We start from the raw sequence: 19149 nt of genomic DNA on the forward strand, positions 1-19149 counted from the left end.
TCCGTTTGTCGTTCGAACGATCTTACAGCGTAGATCGACATTATAATTGCAACTGGCATTTCGTTGTATCGAAAGATATCAGCGTTCGTTGTTTCGTTGTTTCGTTGTTTTTTCGAGCTTCGTCGTGCTAGGTTAAGAGTAAATGGAATCTAAGTTATTTTTAATACCATGTTACAGCGGAACAGCGTGTTCGATGGTTTCTGAAACTTCGAATAGAATTTCTCTTCCGGCACGAAATAAAAAGGTCGAAAAATATAGGGAGGTTCTACTTGGAAGTGCGGGACGTTTGAAACTAAAAATAAAACATCGTACTTTCGTTCGATATTTATTACCTAGCTTGATTTACCGAGCAGACAGTACGTAGAAACGGCCTAAGTGTTATTCATCGCTCGAAATGGTTCGACATGTTAGTTTCCACCCGGAAGTAGCCTTCATAGGCGACGAAGAATTTTTTTACTCGTCGTATTGGTAAGGGGGTTGAATGGACGTGTGAAGCAAAGCTGAATGGCTAACGAGATCTTCTCTCGTTTCATAGGCATTAGGTACTTGCACGTGTATACCACCATTCATACGATGGAAACGCTCCAATACACGCATCTTTCCGCTCCATCCAGGAGCGTATCGACGCATGCTCGCTCGATTTTCCACGAGACACGAACCACCAGTCAATTTTTTCCTTCCATCTTCGACGAATCTTCCCGAAATCGTTCTACGATCGAAGACGCGACAACGCGTATGACACGGCGACGGGCAACTTGGAAAATTCGTTCTGCTACGTTCTTCGTTCGGCTACGAGGCTTTTGTGATCATTTTCGTATTTCGGTAGAGGCATACGTACGTGTACGCAGGGAAAATCGATTTCAACGGCTATCCTCCCGTTAAGTAACGCACAGAGGCATCCGCACTGCCAACTCTCGAAACGCGTGGCTCGCGAGCACGCACGTGTGTATTTTTGAGGGAAGCAGAGGGAGGACGTTGCAGTCCCTTCGTATAATTAGCGTACGGCCCTGGATACACACTTAGACACACATATCGCAGGTAAAAAGCACGGCGGAGTAAGGAACAGAGAAGGTTGCACGTGCTTCGTTCACCGGTCGAGGTTGGTACACGGCTTCGCAAGGACAGCGGCCCGGTTTCCACTGGCCGCGCGCATAGACGCGCACGGAGCGAGAGAGAGGGAGAGAGAGAAAGAGAGAGGGAGAGAGAGACAGTCGACATTCAAAGAGCGGTCGCCATTTGCAATCGAAAACAAAAAAAATAAAAAAAAAAAAGAAAAAAGAAAGAAAAAGAAAAAATAGAGAGAAAAAAAAGGAGAGAAATAGAGAAGGAACGGGGAACAAACGGATTCGACCAGGGGGCGATTGCCGGCTCTCTCGGGGTCGTTACCCCCTTTCGGATTTGGGTCACTGCTCCGAGGGAGCTTTGATTCGCCATCGATGAGAAAATTTATTTCACCGTACCAATAGAGAAGCTTGTTTCGTCCAACTTCCCCGTATACGTGGTCCCGTGAGAAAAAAAAATATTGAAAAGCGACGATGCTCGGCCGATGCTGTCCCCGTGAGAACATCGGAATAACAATTAATTAGGACCGCACGTGTCCTTCGAAAATGATATATCGATACGATTTTCTAGCAGATCGCCGTAACCTTGTTTTATCCGTTTATTTAAGACAGATGATCAGGCGATTTCGTTCGAAGCAAACGTTTAATCGACCAACTACGAAGAGACGCGAGGTGTACGCACGCTTTTAAACGTATAGAAATTTGCAGTCAGAAACGATGTGAAAATACGAGACGTTTGATGCAACGTTTATTCGAAGACTTGGACGTATCGACGTTCTCGATTTCCATGGCGTCGTGCCTCCTGGAAAACTCATGGAACGCATTAGGGCTTTTCGGGGGACGTTCCCCTCTTTTCACGTTCCTCGTGTTCTCAATATCGACCTCGCTTATATTTTCTCGACCCAATGCGAAGGGTCGTTGGCCCCCCCTCCTTCTCGCTCCCGGAAATCGTGGCTCATGTCTCTCAAAAGCGGCCTCGAACAATGGATTTTATTTCCATTGCAGTTCGTGACCTTCTTCGTCTAGTTTTTGCAGAAAACTTTTCCTCTCGTATTCCGTGTATTTTTTTACCAAATTTACATGTTTCTATGAGACGTCTTCTGACACGGTAACAGGTTATCATTTTACGAAGAAAAAATAGGTACAGATCCACCGATATCTAATATTATCTACATCGCGTTTCCATTGTAATGATCGTCAACGGAATATCGTATCGCATCTATGGAATATTCTATAGAACACCGTAATATCGGTGATACTAACGTTCTTACTACGTTTAGGACGTGCCGATTTATCATTTTCGATAGAAACAACATTTCAGGGAGCATTTTTACGTTTACGAGTCGCTTAATTTCTCCTTAACGAGAAGGAAACGTAACGTTTAATCGAAAAAGGCTCCCAATTCTGAACCTTCTTGCGCGGTATTACATAAATATTTAACAAGTAAAATAAATTACACGTAGGGTTCGCATTTTCCAGTATTTAGACGGTACTAGTTACGATATCGTTATAAGTTAATTTCCATTTGGATTGGAAGATTCATCGCGTTGAAGAAAAGCGTGTCTCGCCTGGAAAGACAAAATTACGCAGTTTCACGCGGCAGATGCTCTTTTATCGATATTTCACGTGAAATTTTACGTTCAGAGAATTTTCATTCGAACTGACGTTGTCCAAAAACATCGTGTAATTGCTCGGAACCTTGACGATTCTCACAATGAAATTACGAGAACGATTTACGAACGACGTTCGGCGAACCAAGGTTCGATAGGTTGTTTTTTCTTCAACGATTTCTCCTAACGAGCTTGTCGAAAAATAAGTGATACGATCGGCAAAAATTCCAGCAAAGTTTCGCCGAAAAGGGATCAAGAGGGTCTTCTACAATTTTCTTATGTGTCTTGTACAATCGGTTGCCAGTGGCAACGCCTCCAGTTACCTCTATAGGTTCGGACCAATTTTTACGCGTTTGCTTCTTCAAAGCGCTAAAGAAAGACCGATCCGGGACTAAGGACGACAACGTAGACGTTGTGGGTTAGACTTAAAAGCGAAAGAACGACCCTTCTATCGATAGAAGCGAGCCTGACAGTTTTCACCTGCGAAAAGGAGAGAAGAAGGAAATTACGCGACGTGAAATCTGATGAGAACGTACACAGTGGAAAAGGAGGAAGTGCGTGTTCGTTTGATGTAACATCCTTTTAATGTTTCTCGTCTCTCCTCGTAGCTTCTTCCTGTAAATTGCCATCGAAAGTGCAAATGGACGAAAGCTAGAGGAATTTTTTTTACGCCCAACAGGTTTCATTGGAATCGAATATCGAAAATTTCATAGCCTTTCTATTTGAAAATGTTAGAAAATAGACGCGCGTACGTCTGTATTGTAGGAGCGAGGAATGAAAGAGAGAAAGACAAAAGGAAAACGCCATGAGACGAGCGCATCGCGTATGTGTCGAATGAACGAACGTGCAATAAAAGAAATTCGTTTCTCTTCGAGATGTACGAGAGAACAGAGCGCTGTTCGTCAATACTTCGAGTTATTACGTTACATGTAAAATTGTCATTCTGTACTATATAAATTTTGTATTTAATAAAACGTTAGATATTGGGTCGGCAATCGAGTGATTGCCGATTTTGTCATTAGGTGGTAATGATGATAATAACGATAATAATAGTAATAATAGTATTATTTCAACAGAAAAGTAGCGATATTTTTTTTTAAAGAAGCAAAGAAATACAGGAAGTTTCTCAGTTTATCGTAGATCGTATCTTGCACGGAAGCGAACAGAGAAACGCCTCGTTGTCGTACGACAATTTTCAATTATTAGAAACTTTCTATCGTATCGCACGTACAATCGGTGAAATTTCCACGAAGCCATCCATATCTTTCGATGAAATCTTACGATTGCTCCCTTCCAGTGACAATTTTCTATAAAATCTGAAATAAAGCCGAATAAAATAGAAATCAACGACAATTTTTTCGCTGTTTCCATATCGATAGCTCGAGTAGCTGTCATTTTTCCGATTTACGTGAAATATGCTATTTGCCTTTGACGAAATCAAATTTTCCAACAAATTTTATTATCAAGGTTTCTTATCAATAGACGTCCACGTTTCGTTCGATAATTCGCTAATTTAATTTTATTGCCCGCAAATGACATAAACTTTTGTATTTATTTTCCATGGAATTTGAATCTGGCAAACGATCTGGCCATGTTAAAACATTGCAATTATTTTGGCGCAACCAACTGTTTTTCGTGTCTGGACGTGCGAATCGAAGCGTTTTCGTGTCGATAAATAAAATTATTATCTTCGATTCCTTCTGTAATTTCTTTTACACATTTTTACACATACTTTTCTCTTCTAGTTTTTCCAAAATAATATACAGGAATAACTGTAAGATTTTAAAAGTATGAGAAATGCCTGTAGAAAAATCTGTAAGTACAAAGAAACCAGCTTTTCAAGAGGAAAAGGAACCTTATGCGTCAGTATTTCTTTTCTTTTTTTTTATTTAGTTGTTTACATTCACAATTTGTCCAATTTGGACATTTGGTAGAATTTTTTGGCCGTGTGCGTCAGTATGGTGGAAACTCGTGAGAAAATAAAGCGCGTTTATAGAAAATCCTGTGTCGCTTCTCTCGTTACGAAGAAAGCTGCATCTTTCGTTCGTTTAGACAGACGACAGAGATACAAGCCAAGAAACAATCAACCAACGTTTACTGGCACCAACACTATTTTTCTATAGAGGCGATGTTACCATTTTCTGGCATTGTTAATAACTATTTATAAAGGGAAGTGGCGTTTTAATATTATTCCACGATATTATCATCAGTATGTACGATAGAACATTTACCAATAAAAAAAATCGACGTTTTTCGATTTTGCCATTTGCAGCGTATCCTACAAATACCCTTCGAACGTGTATATTATATATTAGCCATGTCACTGCGCCACGCCAGAAAAAATTACTGAAAATTCTCAGTGCGAGAATTGATTGTAAATTTTAATAAATAAAAAATAAATAAAAAGAAAAAACGCGCATAGCGACTTTATTGAAATTTCGGGCACCGTACAGTAACAATGAAATTTTGTATTTTGGGCCAACTGTAACGGACTAATAAATAAACGGTATACATTTTTTCAAAGACTTTACTACATGGAATCTTTGCTTTTACGATAATCGCGCGACCGAAAGAATTTTCAGCGAACAGTCGTTAGAATGTTAGTGGAACGAGTCTTAATAACCAAACACTATGAGCCCTTAGTTAACCTTCGTTGTCGATCGGAATCGTGTTCTTTCCTCGAGCCTAAGCGTCACATTCTCTTTGCAATGTTTTATCAAATCGAGTAGAACGCCCGACAATTATTCGTACGTCGTTCGTTTCATCTTTGTTCTCGCGTAATCGCTTTTCTACGATACCTCAAGCGCCATAAATTTTCTCACGATTAAATTCATGGGAAAAAATTAAATGGGATATTCGACAGGCGCGCCGTCTGGTGGGAAAAACATTGCGTGATATTTGTTGGTAATTTAGTGGGAAAAATTCAAAAGAGATTAATCGCCTGGCAAAAGAAAATGGCGGTAAGGAAAGCGCGATTCGCAAACTTCGCGAACTGCAGATGGCGCCACTGAATGGGACGAGGAAATACGAATAACGAAATTCGCAATTGCACGTTTCGCACGAATACTTGACGAATATATCGATATATATCAGGTTTCATGGCGCGTATTTAATTTTACGCCGTATACGCACGAAAAAACCGACTCTATTCGATCAATGCAATTTTTCGTAAGACGATATACAATTTTAATTATATAAAGTTTACTTCTAGCTGCTATTTGTCGATCTTATTTTTGTAAATTGTCCTTTAGGTTCCTAACCATATTATATTTACGTTGTTACGCGTTAAACTCGTTTATCGTATTATAAATTTTCCGCGACTAGTCTGCAACGAAGAAAAGATTCATCGAAAATTTTGCTCGATAGATCCAGTTAGAATTTCGTTCGAGATAAAGCAAGATTATAACGTTACCGATAAGAAAACACTGTAAAAGTGGGTGATAATAGTAAATCGAATCTTCGTATTACGTAAGCGACCTGCTACAAAATATTCGTATAATAGCGAAGAATAGTTAGATAAGCGTGTCTGAAAATAGGAAGATAAATATTTCGTCAGAAACCGGATCGTTTATTTCGTGATTTCGCTAAAAATCATATTCTTTCCATTTCTGTTCATAATTCCTTACAAAAAAATCGCAATTTTTTTTCTTTAATACTAGAAACAGGCTAAGGCGACGATCTGTAACAACCAACGCGTATATTTCGAAAATACCACAAATTTCGTATCCACTGGTATTTCATTTCATAGAAGACCGGCAGACGTTAAGTACGTCGATGGTTGAATCAAAATTCGAACAGATACGATTGTAAAGCTATGCGCGAAAAGTTGTAAAATAATATAAGCGTGAAGCGCGAAAAACGAGAGAGAAGACGACGATGAAACTTTGAATTTCTTCCTAACCGATGGAAATTTATTTACGAAAATTTTATCGCACGCCTTGGCTAAAGATCCTGCTAAACAAGATGACGTATCGTTAAACGAAATATTACGATTTGTAACGATGATTTGCAAACGTGGAAAATGACTGGTGACGCAGACGCGACGATCGTAGTTTGGACTTCGAATCGGCGTTAAACACGGTTTCGCTGTTCTCGCAAATTTTGATTACGAATAGAATCAGTCGAACGTTACGAAAGATATCTTGGAAAATATTCTGGAAAGCGGAGAATTTTCATCGTGTCCCTTTGGTCCTTTGATTTACAAAATGGCGCGGCTTTGCCTGGGCGGCATTATGGTTTCCCCATCCTATAGGGTGAAACTCCATTCCACAAAGCTACCCTTCACGTGGGGTGAACTCTCGATCCCTCGCATACTGAATTCGAAACTAACGTAAGGGAGGGGATAAAGGGAGAAAGGGTGTCCAAAAGACACTCCCGGGAAATTCCCGGAAAATGGTGTCGGTGCAGCTGGGTTCGCTGGTACCGCCATCTCGGAATCGTTGTTCATAGTCGTTTAATGAAAATGAACATTGATCGTTGGTAATGTAGGTTTCCTATTTCGAGAACGTAAATCCCGTATTTGGTCAATAGCTGAACACCGCGTTTTAGTTCACGAGATTACAGTCGTGATCATGGAAATTATTTTTCTTTTATTTGGATAAATTTTACAATCAATTCTCATTGAGAATTATAAGTAAATTTTTCTGGCGTGGTACTATGTCGTTTTTAATAAGCGTTTATCGTGTGTTCGATTCTAATAGAATCTAGTGCTTAAATCTACAGGGTAATGTCTTTTTAGCCTGCGGATCTGATCCGACGTGTCAAGAAATTGAGTAACTAGTGGGTTGTGGTGGTTGTTAACTCTTATGTTATATCTATTACTGGATATTTCTTCCTTGACCGTGGGTATCTTGAGGTCGCGATGTATCGTTTTGTTGGTAACATACCAAGGTGCATCTATTAAGGATCTTAGAGTTTTCGATTGGAATCGTTGAAGAATTTCTATGTTGGAATTATATGCCGTTCCCCATAGATGATGGTCGAAATGGAAACTAAATTTGACCAGAAAATTAGGAAGAAAACATGGCTACGAAATACAACCGAAATAATCTCCTTTACATTTTTCCATTGAAACAACGATTTTTTTTTTTCTTTTTTGCAAATTAACGTCTATTCTTAATCGTTTATACGTACACGAGTCTACTTTTACGTTAGAATTTTGCTTCCGCAAGTACGATAATAATTCTACTTGCAGCCAAGCGAGCTTCTTTGTTTCGACGTTGTATCGACGGACGATACCTCGTCTTCTTTCTTATCTTCCGATTCTTCTTCCGGCGCTATCAACTTGCCCATCATAGCGGCCGAGTAATTTCCCCTTCCTGGATCGTCGAAGACGATTCGATCGTCGAGAATCCATAAACTGTAACGGATCTCGGAAAGAAGTTCGAAGCCCACGCTGCGCGCCCATGCTTGACTCGCACCGCACGTGAAAAGGCCACCGATCGCCCGTATTCTCAAAGACAGCGCAACTTGCACGCAAGCGTTCAGCAACGCGATCTCCACGCCTTTCTCTCGATAAGACGGATGTACACAGAGAACGTATACGCAGTAATACTCCTGCTGACCGAACGTTTCGTGCGCATTCGTTTGCTTGATCAACGTATTCAGCAGATGCATGATCTTGCGCAGACTCTCTCCTTGCAGGATCTACGCATAGATAGAAACGCATCCCCGTTAGAATCCTTAGACTAAAATTTCTTCTTCGAATATAATAAAATCGCGTGGAATCTTTGGCACGAATTTCCGAGTTTTGCAAAATTTCTTTCGCTCTTTCGACAATTTCTGCAGCTACGTGTCGCGTTTCATCGTTAATGGCGGCGTGGCGCACTCGTTAAAAACGCGTTAAGTAAGAGGATTCGTTCTCGAGGTTTTTGCCCCGTCGAAGCTTCGCTGGAAGGTTATCGCCAACGCGTCCACCTTTCGCGGCGCAAATCGCGATCGTACCTGCACACGATGGTAAGTGTCGGTTTTCTCAGGGTCGCTGTTAATTCGCGCGACAACCGCTCCAACCACACGCCCAGATTTCATACTGGTAGCGATCAGGCTCGTCGTGTCCTTCATCCACGTTCTTACGAGCTCCAGGTAACCGTTCACCGACGTTTCATCTCGGAGCAACGAGGACGCCTTGCACATAGGCTCGTCGCGAAAGAAATGGCGCTGTGGAAATCGGATGACGCTACAACCTCTCAGACCAGACACTTACAACAGGATACGAAGGTGGTAAAAAAGGTTGCGCGACAAATCTGCACGGCTTCGTACGCTGCGTGATTTCGTTTCGTAGCTAAACTTTGATCAGACGCAAAGCTTCGTCGTACTGCGACTCCCTCAAGTCCAATATTCTACATTCGGCCGACGAGTGCCATTCGAGAGGAGCTTTCATCCGACTCTCTACTGCCATCGCGAATTCGTCTTTTTCCTCGATCACGTCCATTTCCATAGGTAACCGATATCCTGCAGATTCGATACACGACAAGCGCTACGGTTAACTTAAACTCGCATTTTGTAGAAAAAAGAAACGAAAATTGCGTAACACGTTAATATGGAAATTCCGAACGTGTCTACGAACGAGTACGTCGAGTCGAGGATTCGATAAGGGAACAACTTCAAAGTTGAGAATCGTCGGGAAGTTTGAAAGCAGCGTTAGGTGAAATTTGTGCGTGTGAAACGATTGAAAATTTCCAATTGAAATTCCTTTATCAGAGATATCCTTCGGACAGTTTCTTTCAGTTTGTCGTAATATGTTTGCCAAAAGACAAAGTACGAGAGACAATTCGATCGAGTCTCGCAGGCGGAGCTCGATCAAGGAAAGCGATTTCTTTTCGCTGAATCTTCGTATCCTGGCGATCAGAAAGTTACAGGAGAAGGACGATCTGTACACGACGGACGCGTCTATGGTGTGGCAGAGACTGTCGGCGGGCTATCGGATCGTTGACCTTCGGTTAAACAGATTCATGCAAACGCTCTACTTTGTACTAGTACATCGCCGCCCGAAGTACAGTTTATTACGCTTAAAAGATATCCGTAAATTTCGAAGCGAATCTCTACTCGATCGCACCAATCGCCCTATGCGTCGTACGCTCGTTATTCTGAATGGAAATAATTTCCTTTTCTCTTGTGCACCTTAAAACGCCGATATTTCAAAGAAACTGCACGAATGTGGCGAATGCTTCGGATTAGACCGAATCAGATTAGAATTACGCGTGTTTCAGACCTATTTCTGTCGAACGGAACCGCTGTTTAAGGCCGTCGGTATGTCCGACGACGCCGTCTCCATGAAAATGTTCATGAACGGGGTGTTCAAGCATATGGAAAATATGATTAGCTTCTGTGCAGTTAAAGAGGGAACCAACGATCTCGTAGGTGTACTTGTCGCCTCGATGTTCGAAAAATCTCAATGGTACATCAAGAGGGAACTATACAGCATCGTGAAACACGTCTTAGTAAGCATAGAAATCGTCGATGAACAATTAACCGTAATTAACATCGCGTTTCAGCAAACCTACGAATATCGTCGTTCGAGCTTACCAAAGGACCGATGGGTTCGATCTCGGTTTAAACAGCGATTTAACATTTACCAATTTATCATTTAACTGTTAGATTTACCATGTTCTTTCTTTTTTTTTTTTTTTGTAGAAAACGTAGCGATAAATAGTTTTCCGTTTGTAGCTAGGAGAGACGTTGCGTCAGGTAATGACGTTGAAAGGCTACGTCACTACCAAGGCTCAGACGCACGAAATAATGAACGTGGACGGACTCGTATGGATCGACATCCTCTGTGTAAAACCCGAGCATCAGAATAATGGCATCGGCACCGCGTTGGTACGTTCTTGCATGGCTCGAGCGAGTTACCTCGCGACCGCTTGCGCCGGACAATTCACTTCCGGAGCTGCCCAAACCATCGGTACGTTTCGTTTCGTCGGCCGTTTCGCGACGACGACCAAGCGGTTCGCGTCGTCTTTCAGATAACGCGTCAACGCGATCCGATACTTTCAGCCAGGAGGTTAAATTTCCAAACGCTCTATGAAATACCGTACGAACATTTACACAAGGAGAAGAACAAATTCAAAGTTTTCGAACACTGTCATCCGGAAAATTATTCTATAGCTTGTATGGCTGTTCGAGTGTCACGACCAAAGTTGCAATTACCAATGGCGCCTAGTCCCACGTACGAGGAGAAACGAGCAAACGATCGAGCCAAGGCCAACAAGAAGCGAAAGAAAGCGAAAAAGAAAGAGTAGGACATACACCGCTACACGTCCAGTGTGTTTTTCCTTCCAACGATCCACGTTTCTAACGTTGACTCTCGCCGTTTGCTTTTCTCGTTGTTTCACTCCGCTGAAAATCTTTCAACTCGAACGCAATTATACTTATTTTCTAAAATGGAAAACACTGGTCTGCGGATAGAACGTCGACAGACGAAACGTCGTAACGGAGATGCAACATAGTTGCAGAGTTACGTATTAAAAAAGTGTATAGCGATAGTAATCATAAATCTTTGTACGATCATGTACGTATACTTTTTTGTTCAACCATGAATATTAAAAGCATATATTGTACGTAAAATCGTTCGCTGTGTGCTGAAACAAGATCGTTCCCGATGGTAGAGTATCGACCTTCGACAATTTTGCGTGACTCCGATGCAAATACGATCGTGCGATACGATCGCGCCCTTGATTTTTAAAAGTACCTGAGAACAGAAATACAATTTATGTCGTACTGCATCCGGTGGAGCGTTCAATTTTACGATTCTCTACGACACGTACGAATTTTTTTACAATTCGTCTTTCCATTGACGTTGGGCGTCAAAATCCGCTCGTATCGGTAAAGTTTGCCAGAAGTCTATTCTCTCCCGCAGAAGATTCTCCGACATCCGAATGTCGTCTTGACCTATGTGAAGATACTCGAGATTCTGCGTTCTAACCGGTTTCCATTTGATTGGTATCTGCTCCGACACTTCCGGCGTAGGATTGCTACAATATTAATTAGTCTCTCAGCGCTCGATATCGTCGCATCTTCCAAACAACGATCTAACGGATAACCGACAAATTATTTCTATCGCGCGATCGTATCGGAAATACTTACCCGGAGTTTGCAAAGTTGTACCAAAGGCTCGTGAGAACGTCCACCATCTCGAGGTCCTTCTCGCTCAGCGGTATATCCTTGAATAATTGTTCTCCCACAGGAAACAGGTACTGAAGTTCGTCAGCGTGCGATACTCCGTAATTATTGTTAACATCGCCAAATATCCTGCTGAAGGACGCGCTTCCTCTGTACGACAGATAGTAATAATACACGGGAGAAGACTGCTTCTCCAGATAGTTGCGCACCGAAGTGCGAGCCGCGTGAGTGAACCAAGCGTCGCTGAACATCTGTTAAAAATATTCGAACGATTACGACGAGCAAGAACAACTTATGGAACTTGCCCCGAAATTAATCGTAGGACATTACAAACGTATCGGTCGAAAGATTTGCTAAATCTACTTTGACTCGAACGAAGATCGTAGTTGGCACGATTCTTCGTACCACGACGTATCCAGTGGTGTTGGTTGCGGCAATAAAAAATTCGCTGCAACGTAGTTGTATACGTCGATGATTTCGGAGCAGCGAATATATCAAAAGACGAGCTAATTGCCAGGACCGATGGAAAAATAGCAACTTCGATAGAGTCGGCGAATAACGTTAAATAGCATGGGTCGCCGAATTCTGAACAACTTTTTCTACTTTATACAAAGTTGAATATTGGATGTTGCATTTCGTCTGTGTGCGCGCACACGTGTGTCAAAATTGTAGGTACGTCGATGTTGTCGTATCGTTATCGACAAGTGTTTACGCGAGTCACTACCTACTTCTTCGTATTTGAAATTCAACGACTGAACTTTTTATCGCCTTTTTTCATAATTTATACAGATGCAAATATTTAAAAGAACTTTGTCAAAATTCATGAGTACACAACAGGTTGACAGCTGCGCACGGCCGCTATCATATCCAATACGTTCGTTCTCGTGTAACTTTGAAAGTAAAATCGACCACTCGTTTTACGTCTAGGAAAAACTTGTTCAGAATGACAACGTATTTGTTCGACAATCTTCGTTGCAAATTCTACTTTACTTGAACGCGTAAGTTTCGCGGCGAACTCACGTTGATCAGCTGGAATCGCGTGGAATTGTCAATGGCAGCCTGATCGAAATAGAACTTGCGGATTTCGGCGGACACGCGTTTCTCTTCGCCTTTACGACACGTTTCGTCGAACACCAACGTCATAGGAGCGAGATCCAAGAAATTCTCGTCCAGCTGCTTAACCAATTCTCCGTTGTTTCGTCCGTACAATCCTAATGAAAAGGGAGAAAGAAAAGAAAAAGAAAACGAGCAATTATATCGGTCGTAGAGTTTCGCGAAGGGAAATAACGTTAAGGATGTAACATGGAACGAGAGAAAACGAGAGAAAACGAGTGGTGCGCTTAGCCCGAAAATACCTGGTACTATGAGCGATCCCTCCTCGGACATAATTCCTGTCATCCACGGAATGTCTGACAAGCGGCCATTCTTCGACGTAACTACGGGATCTTCCGTTAAGAATGCACCAGGGTGAACAGGTTCGATCACAGGCTTGAAGTATATCACCGGACAGTAAGAAAATTCCTAACAGAGAAATAGAAACAGTCGACTTTTACAATGTCCGTATATCGATTCCCAAAGTTCTCTTACAACGTTATTCTAGATTTTGTAACACGGATGCTATACATAGATTTTGTTGGATCTTCGCTTTCACCGTTCTCCATATAGCTCGATATCACCGCGATAACTCGAGGGAAGCTGTAGAAACGCTGTCTGTCCTTTGATTTCCATGATTTTTGGCTACATCGTAGAATATTTTGAATTTTCTCTTCTACATTTTCTTATACGCAACTGGTGGATTCGTTTGGTTTGAGAGATACGCGCGAGAACCTTGCGGCACTATGCATTGAATTCTACTTATATCGAGTTGGCAACTGAGCGATTGCGGACTTTGTCATCAGGTTGTATTGACAAAATCTGCAATCACTTAGTTGCCAACTCAATAGAAGCGAGCATGCGTCGATACTGGCTGCCGGTCGTTTATCTTCCGTTTACGAGCGACGTTTGCGCGAAATAGTAACGAGTTAATCAGAAATATAATGAAACGACTGATTGATACTATTTTACGAAATAGAGCGATCGCTGTTATTTCGCACAAGCCGCCTCGCAGCGTCCGGATCGAAAAATCTGAAAAATCGATGATATTCGTTCGTGTTACACGCGTACACACGCTGTGCGTAGAGTCTTTAAGCTCGCCCGCGGCTCTCATTTACAAACAGAGAAGATAAGTGGCCGGCAACCAATCCTGACTCATCCGCTGTCGTAAAAGTACGCTGTGTGATATCTCCAGTTTTTTTTATCGATATCTTGAAAATTAAACGAAATTGCTGTTATACGTAGAGGACAGTTATACGTCGTGCAGTGATTTGAAATGTTAATTTCTAGAATGTATGCAAAAGTCAGAGAGAACGGAACGTTAATACGAGTTCATCGAAGTTTCAAGCAAAGCTCAAGCGTTGTTCGAATCTCTGAGAAACCCGTTTAGACGTTTCCTCAAGGTAGAAACTTTCTTCTCTCTTCCGAGAAGGTAAAACAACGCGGTCGATTTGTCGCTTCATTTCGAATCTGCTTTCTCTTCTTGTCGTGTCATAGCGCATTTGCTTATTTTCCGACTTATATTTTATACTTTTAGATGTTTTCCATCCAAGTTTTCTCGCTACCTTTCATATTTACTCAACGCGAATAAACATATCGACTAAGAATTTACATGGGATATTGATTTTCGTTGCTATTCTGAAATGTAGACGCGAGTGGTTACGTTAGCAAACGCAGGAACTGGTTTTCCAGAAGTTAGAACTGTCACGTTAAATATATAATACGTGCGAGCGACGTACGTTTCTTTTCCATCTCGCAGCATATTTCTCAATTTCCCGACGTAACCAGTTCTCGTCGTGTTGCTCGATTTCGTAACTGATTTACATCGATAACGACGAAAACAAATTTCAAATGGAAAAATTCGTTCGACATTTGCAAACATAAACGCGATTGTATGCAGAAGATTGATTTGCGACGCATAAACATCTAGCTGGAAGCACAGTAGAACGATGTATCGTATCACAAAGGTACCGGTACACGCTATGAAATCACACGGTTGCCTTTTTACCTTGTTTCGCTTAGCGAGCTGTAAATATTAATTGCGCGAATAAGCGAAACTTATATAATAGAAGTCAATCTACGAACATGTTTCTCTTTGTATAGAATTTTAAACGCTCGGAGTTAAATAGCGTTAAGACTTCGTTTCTCGTGCGATGATCCCGTTAATCGTAGAAAAAAAGTGATTGGTCACGAAACGTAATCTATAATTTACGAAATTACATATGAGACGTATTTCCCTTTGTTGCTTTCTTCGTCTTATGACTCGACGTTTCTACTGAATCGTCCTACGTTGCTATTTCGTCGAAAACCTCAACTCGAAACCTCGTCCAAACGATCTCCACTATATTAACCCCTTGATCTACAACTACGGGCATAGCCCGTAGTACGACGATCGGACCAAACGTAAATCGGCCAAAGATTCTCGAACGTAAATCGTAGGTTAAGGGATTAAATGACTTCCAGTTTTACTATTTTCTCGAAAGTCGATAGTGGACCGTAATCGTGTCCAATATTTCGGCTTCGCGTAATCTCCTTTCTAGAATTTTATGATTCTACGCTTCTATGGGACGATATCGTCAAGGACGTATCGTACTTTACCGGTTATACGCGTCTGAAATTAACGAACCTCGTCGTATAGTCCTTCTTTCTCTCCTCCTAGAAAGACGGAATCTCCTAAAGCAACTGGGAACGAAATAATATTACTTACTTGAAAAGATCGATCGGTTGCGATAAGTTCGATGGCCTCTTTCGTACGCAGGCAATCGACGAGCTGCTTCGAGTCTTTCGAAGGACAAGACAGAAGTTTGGCCAACTTCGTGGCCTTCTTTCTCGCCGAACCGGGTTTTGCCACGGCCCAACGACAGTCGGCGGTACCGCTTTGCGAGATAGCGCGATGGAAAAGTCCTGTTTCGTATAATATATGTTTTGCTTAAGTATCGATAATGCCTTTTGCGAATAAATGAAATTGCATAATTTTCATCGTTAACCGAGAACGTGACGTTGAATGAATAATAGGATTACTTTACAGCGTGTTTTTCCCTACAAAGTAATTTGATATTCAAGATGGGTGCTCGCATGGGAATTTTGACTTCTAATTATACGCGATCGCCGCTACTTTTCTTATGAAACTTCGTATTCACACTCAGAACTAGGAACGCTTTGCACGCGTTACTTCTTTCCAGCTTGTCGTGCATCATTCGTTGCGTAATTTCGGAACTTGTCGTGAGTTTTACTACTGTCGCGTGGTAATGGTATGTTTCGAGCGTTCGTCACCTTTACGTAGCCTAACTCGCGACTTGCAATAGGATACGGTGGTACCCCGCACTTGCAGTTCTTCTTTTCTTACCAGTTTCATCCGTATATTTTACAGTTTATCGAAGGACGATATAATCTTTCCGAGGATTAAAATGTACGTAACCGCTAAATTGGCGAAAGGGCGAATGTATCGAATTCGAAATGTACCTACACCCAGCAAGGCAGAATGAAGGATATGGGCTCACCTTTCGACAAATCGCTCATCATGTGATAATGGGCGCTTGCACCACCCGCGCTTTCCCCGAAAATGGTCACGCGATTTGGATCACCACCAAAGGCGGCTATATTCTCGTGTACCCAACGAATGGACATTGCCTGATCCTTTAATCCGTTATTTCCAGGACATACTGAATCCTCCGTGCTCAAGAATCCTATTGGCCCGAGCCTATCGCAGATTTTCATAAGTTTAACGAACGTTACTAAACACGTTGGCATCGTTCAACATCGACAAATCGATTCACCTGTAATTTACGGCGACGAGAATCACGTCGTGATCCAATAAGAATTTAGGATGATAATAGTCGGAATGACCAGCGCCACAGACCCATCCGCCACCATGCAGCCAAATCATAACCGGATATCCTCCCTTTAATTTGTCTTCCGCAGTGGGCATTTTCGGTGTGTAGACATTCAGATAAAGACAATCCTCGTCACCGACGATCTCATCGTCGTAGGTGAAGATATTTCTTTGAACACATATGTTGGCATCGTCTTTAGCCGATCGTACTCCATCCCAGGCAGCTGCCGGTTTCGGAGCCTACAAATCAAACAAACAAACGCACTTTATTGTTAAAGTACGCTACCCCTAGCTATTATAGTTATCCTTCTTTACTACAAGAGACGGAAAAATTCTCAACTTATCGAGCTTTATTATCGTTGATAACGTCTATTGATGGTTTAACGGTAGCGTATCTACGTGTATAACGATAGAAGTTGATTCTAAATTTTTTTTTTACGTAATTTATTACGACATAAACTTTAGCCGTTTCAGGCGTGATGTAAATTTGTGAATTTAATCTGCATAAATAAATACTCAACTAAGATGCCAAAAGTTCGCAGAAACTAGCGAAAATTCTTTATTTAAATTAAATTGCCTACTTAAATGTATAATTACGAGGTTAGATATATAAATGAAAATAGATTTGTAATTTATGGATAAAAAAAAAAAAAAAAAGAGAAACTATATGTTTGCTCGACACGTTACAGTCGAATGTCGCGAATTCTTTGATTTTCCGTTCCAACACTTGGCTCTGACGAGCAGAATTCTCCAGACACATTTCATCGAATTATACCTATCAAGGAAAATATCGCGGTATTAGGAAATCCTTTATATAATTCGATGGTACGTGCGGCTACATGTACCGGGAAAATCTTTTCAAGTTTATGACTAATTTGTGGATTCACGTTTGAGAAGTAAAACGTAAGATACTAAAACGTATAGCACGATTTTCTACGATATGTGGTTCTTCTAATTGAGAAACCGTAATAATCGCCGAACTAAATTCGCTAAAGAGACTCTTAAATAAGATTCAAGATCATCGTGAGAAAATCTGACGGAAAGTTTCGCCTTTAGAGATATCGCAACTTACCTCGAATCTGAGTTCTCGAAGAGGTGGAAGCGCATACGGTATGCCCCGAAATCCGGCGAATTCCCTGCCCTTTCTTGTTCTCATAAACAGACCGGACAACGTGCCATTCTTTACTTTTACCAGCGGTGCGTTGGCTGCGATAAACTCGAACAAGCAAACGCACACCAAACAGAATGTCAGATATCTCGTCATCTCGAAATTGACCGAAAGAATCGTGCGAACACCGTGTGTGCTACTGCTTTTGTATCAAACTCTTCCCATCGGTGTGCTATAAAAAAAAAAAAAAAAAAAAGGAAGGGGAAAGTAGAAGCAATTACGAATCAGCGATTATACGTATAGATGATAATAACCGTGATGAATATAATGACTTCTGTAATAGTCGGCAATTTTTATTTCTAATTATACCCTGGAAAATACTGGATCAAACGTAGCGAAAGCAACTGTCCCATGGATGTAGTCTATTAATCTAATCTAATTAATCTAATTAATAATTAACGATACGACGCACGGCTAATGACTCGAGCGAAGCAATGACACGCGATAATTGGCGCGAAGCGAATATGCCGAACGAATCGCTCTATCATTAGTCGAACAGATTTCTTATTAATGAGTCGCGTTGTTCTTTTATTTCGAAAATGCTTCTAAATACTGGACAAAAATTTGTATACGTACGATCGTAAATGGGTGATTTTTCGTTCGTTGTGTAAGTAACGGAATGAATTTTGACGTTAGATACGATCGGAGTGAAACGCGTGTACGATTCACGAAGGCAAAATTACGACTGTTTCAGGTGAGAGTCGTTCCTCTGCTCGTTAGTTCGATCATGTTGGGACGCACTCTTCAACACTCACACGATCACACGTATCTTAGTCATTATAGATATTTCCGGTTGTTTCACTGCGATCGGTAATAGTTGTTTCTTCAACATTTACAGTTACTGCGCGGCACGACCTTTTTGTTAAAATACGATACTGACATCGGAGGTAATATATACGGTCTATCTACAAGACCATAACATGAAAATGATAAACGGAATTGCACAAAGGCAAGAGGACGCCTCCCCTCCTTTACGCGTTGCATAACGATTTCAGACAATATCTGTGTTTATTCGCACGATTGCATTGGGTCTATCAAAAAGTAACAATAAATATATTCAAATTGTTCGGTATTTTACTTTTTAATTACTAGTTGTATCTTTTTCAAAGTTAATTATGCTCTTTCGTTAAGGTTTGTACGTAACTGTGCGTACGAGGAAAGAATGGTCGAAAAAAATCCTAAAGGAAAAAGAAGCTACAAAATATACTTGGTATTAACGACGATAGTAGATCTAAATATAACGCAGCTAAAGAAGCGTTGCATATTAAC

General features: G+C 41.3%; 4 protein-coding genes across 5 annotated transcripts in view; 2 read left to right on the forward strand and 2 right to left on the reverse strand.

Annotated features, from left to right (window-relative positions):
• The first annotated feature begins 2802 nt into the window (after window positions 1-2802).
• Window positions 2803-19149, forward strand: part of Wdr62 (WD repeat domain 62) — a 114792-nt gene continuing 98445 nt past the window's right edge. The window contains exon 1 of the mRNA XM_069124133.1: window positions 2803-2816. The gene's annotated coding sequence lies outside the window, so the exon portion shown is untranslated. The remainder of the gene's footprint in view (window positions 2817-19149) is intronic.
• Window positions 7645-9477, reverse strand: LOC138185302 (uncharacterized). Its single transcript, XM_069124161.1, has 3 exons — window positions 8958-9477; window positions 8615-8827; window positions 7645-8317 (listed from the first exon to the last, which is right to left on the reverse strand). The coding sequence occupies exons 1-3, from the start codon at window positions 9105-9107 to the stop codon at window positions 7856-7858; spliced, it is 825 nt and encodes a 274-aa protein (XP_068980262.1). The 5' UTR covers window positions 9108-9477; the 3' UTR covers window positions 7645-7855.
• On the forward strand, window positions 9409-11020 carry LOC138185137 (uncharacterized). Its single transcript, XM_069123844.1, has 3 exons — window positions 9409-9792; window positions 9880-10143; window positions 10337-11020. The coding sequence occupies exons 1-3, from the start codon at window positions 9409-9411 to the stop codon at window positions 10634-10636; spliced, it is 948 nt and encodes a 315-aa protein (XP_068979945.1). The 3' UTR covers window positions 10637-11020.
• On the reverse strand, window positions 11165-18772 carry LOC138185296 (carboxylic ester hydrolase). Of its 2 annotated transcripts, none has more exons than XM_069124153.1 (10): window positions 18457-18772; window positions 17785-18052; window positions 16657-16952; window positions 16381-16580; window positions 15588-15784; window positions 13144-13309; window positions 12809-12999; window positions 11753-12039; window positions 11434-11640; window positions 11165-11357 (listed from the first exon to the last, which is right to left on the reverse strand). In XM_069124153.1, exons 2-9 carry the CDS (start codon window positions 17974-17976, stop codon window positions 11442-11444), a joined length of 1728 nt encoding a protein of 575 aa, XP_068980254.1. In that variant the 5' UTR covers window positions 17977-18052; window positions 18457-18772; the 3' UTR covers window positions 11165-11357; window positions 11434-11441. The 2 variants fall into 2 exon arrangements, with proteins under 2 accessions (XP_068980254.1, XP_068980255.1); XM_069124154.1 differs by lacking the exon at window positions 18457-18772 and adding an exon at window positions 18135-18422.

This window comes from Bombus flavifrons, chromosome 11 (genome assembly GCF_040668555.2).
Source record: "Bombus flavifrons isolate JBK064 chromosome 11, iyBomFlav1_principal, whole genome shotgun sequence".
NCBI lineage: Eukaryota > Metazoa > Arthropoda > Insecta > Hymenoptera > Apidae > Bombus > Bombus flavifrons.

What these genes read in the sequence shown, in the direction of transcription:
- LOC138185302 (XM_069124161.1), bottom strand. Translation starts at nt 9,107, where the DNA reads ATGGAAATGGACGTGATCGAGGAAAAAGACGAATTCGCGATGGCAGTA. An exon ending in AAGCTTTGCGTCTGATCAAA is followed by an intron (nt 8,828 to 8,957) that starts GTTTAGCTACGA and finishes CGATTTCCACAG; the next exon opens with CGCCATTTCTTTCGCGACGA. An exon ending in ACACTTACCATCGTGTGCAG is followed by an intron (nt 8,318 to 8,614) that starts GTACGATCGCGA and finishes ATCTATGCGTAG; the next exon opens with ATCCTGCAAGGAGAGAGTCT.
- LOC138185137 (XM_069123844.1), top strand. Translation starts at nt 9,409, where the DNA reads ATGTTTGCCAAAAGACAAAGTACGAGAGACAATTCGATCGAGTCTCGC. An exon ending in TCCTTTTCTCTTGTGCACCT is followed by an intron (nt 9,793 to 9,879) that starts TAAAACGCCGAT and finishes CGCGTGTTTCAG; the next exon opens with ACCTATTTCTGTCGAACGGA. An exon ending in TCGTCGATGAACAATTAACC is followed by an intron (nt 10,144 to 10,336) that starts GTAATTAACATC and finishes TTCCGTTTGTAG; the next exon opens with CTAGGAGAGACGTTGCGTCA.
- LOC138185296 (XM_069124153.1), bottom strand. Translation starts at nt 17,976, where the DNA reads ATGACGAGATATCTGACATTCTGTTTGGTGTGCGTTTGCTTGTTCGAG. An exon ending in CTCGTCGCCGTAAATTACAG is followed by an intron (nt 16,581 to 16,656) that starts GTGAATCGATTT and finishes AATCTGCGATAG; the next exon opens with GCTCGGGCCAATAGGATTCT. An exon ending in CAACCGATCGATCTTTTCAA is followed by an intron (nt 13,310 to 15,587) that starts GTAAGTAATATT and finishes TTTCTCTGTTAG; the next exon opens with GAATTTTCTTACTGTCCGGT.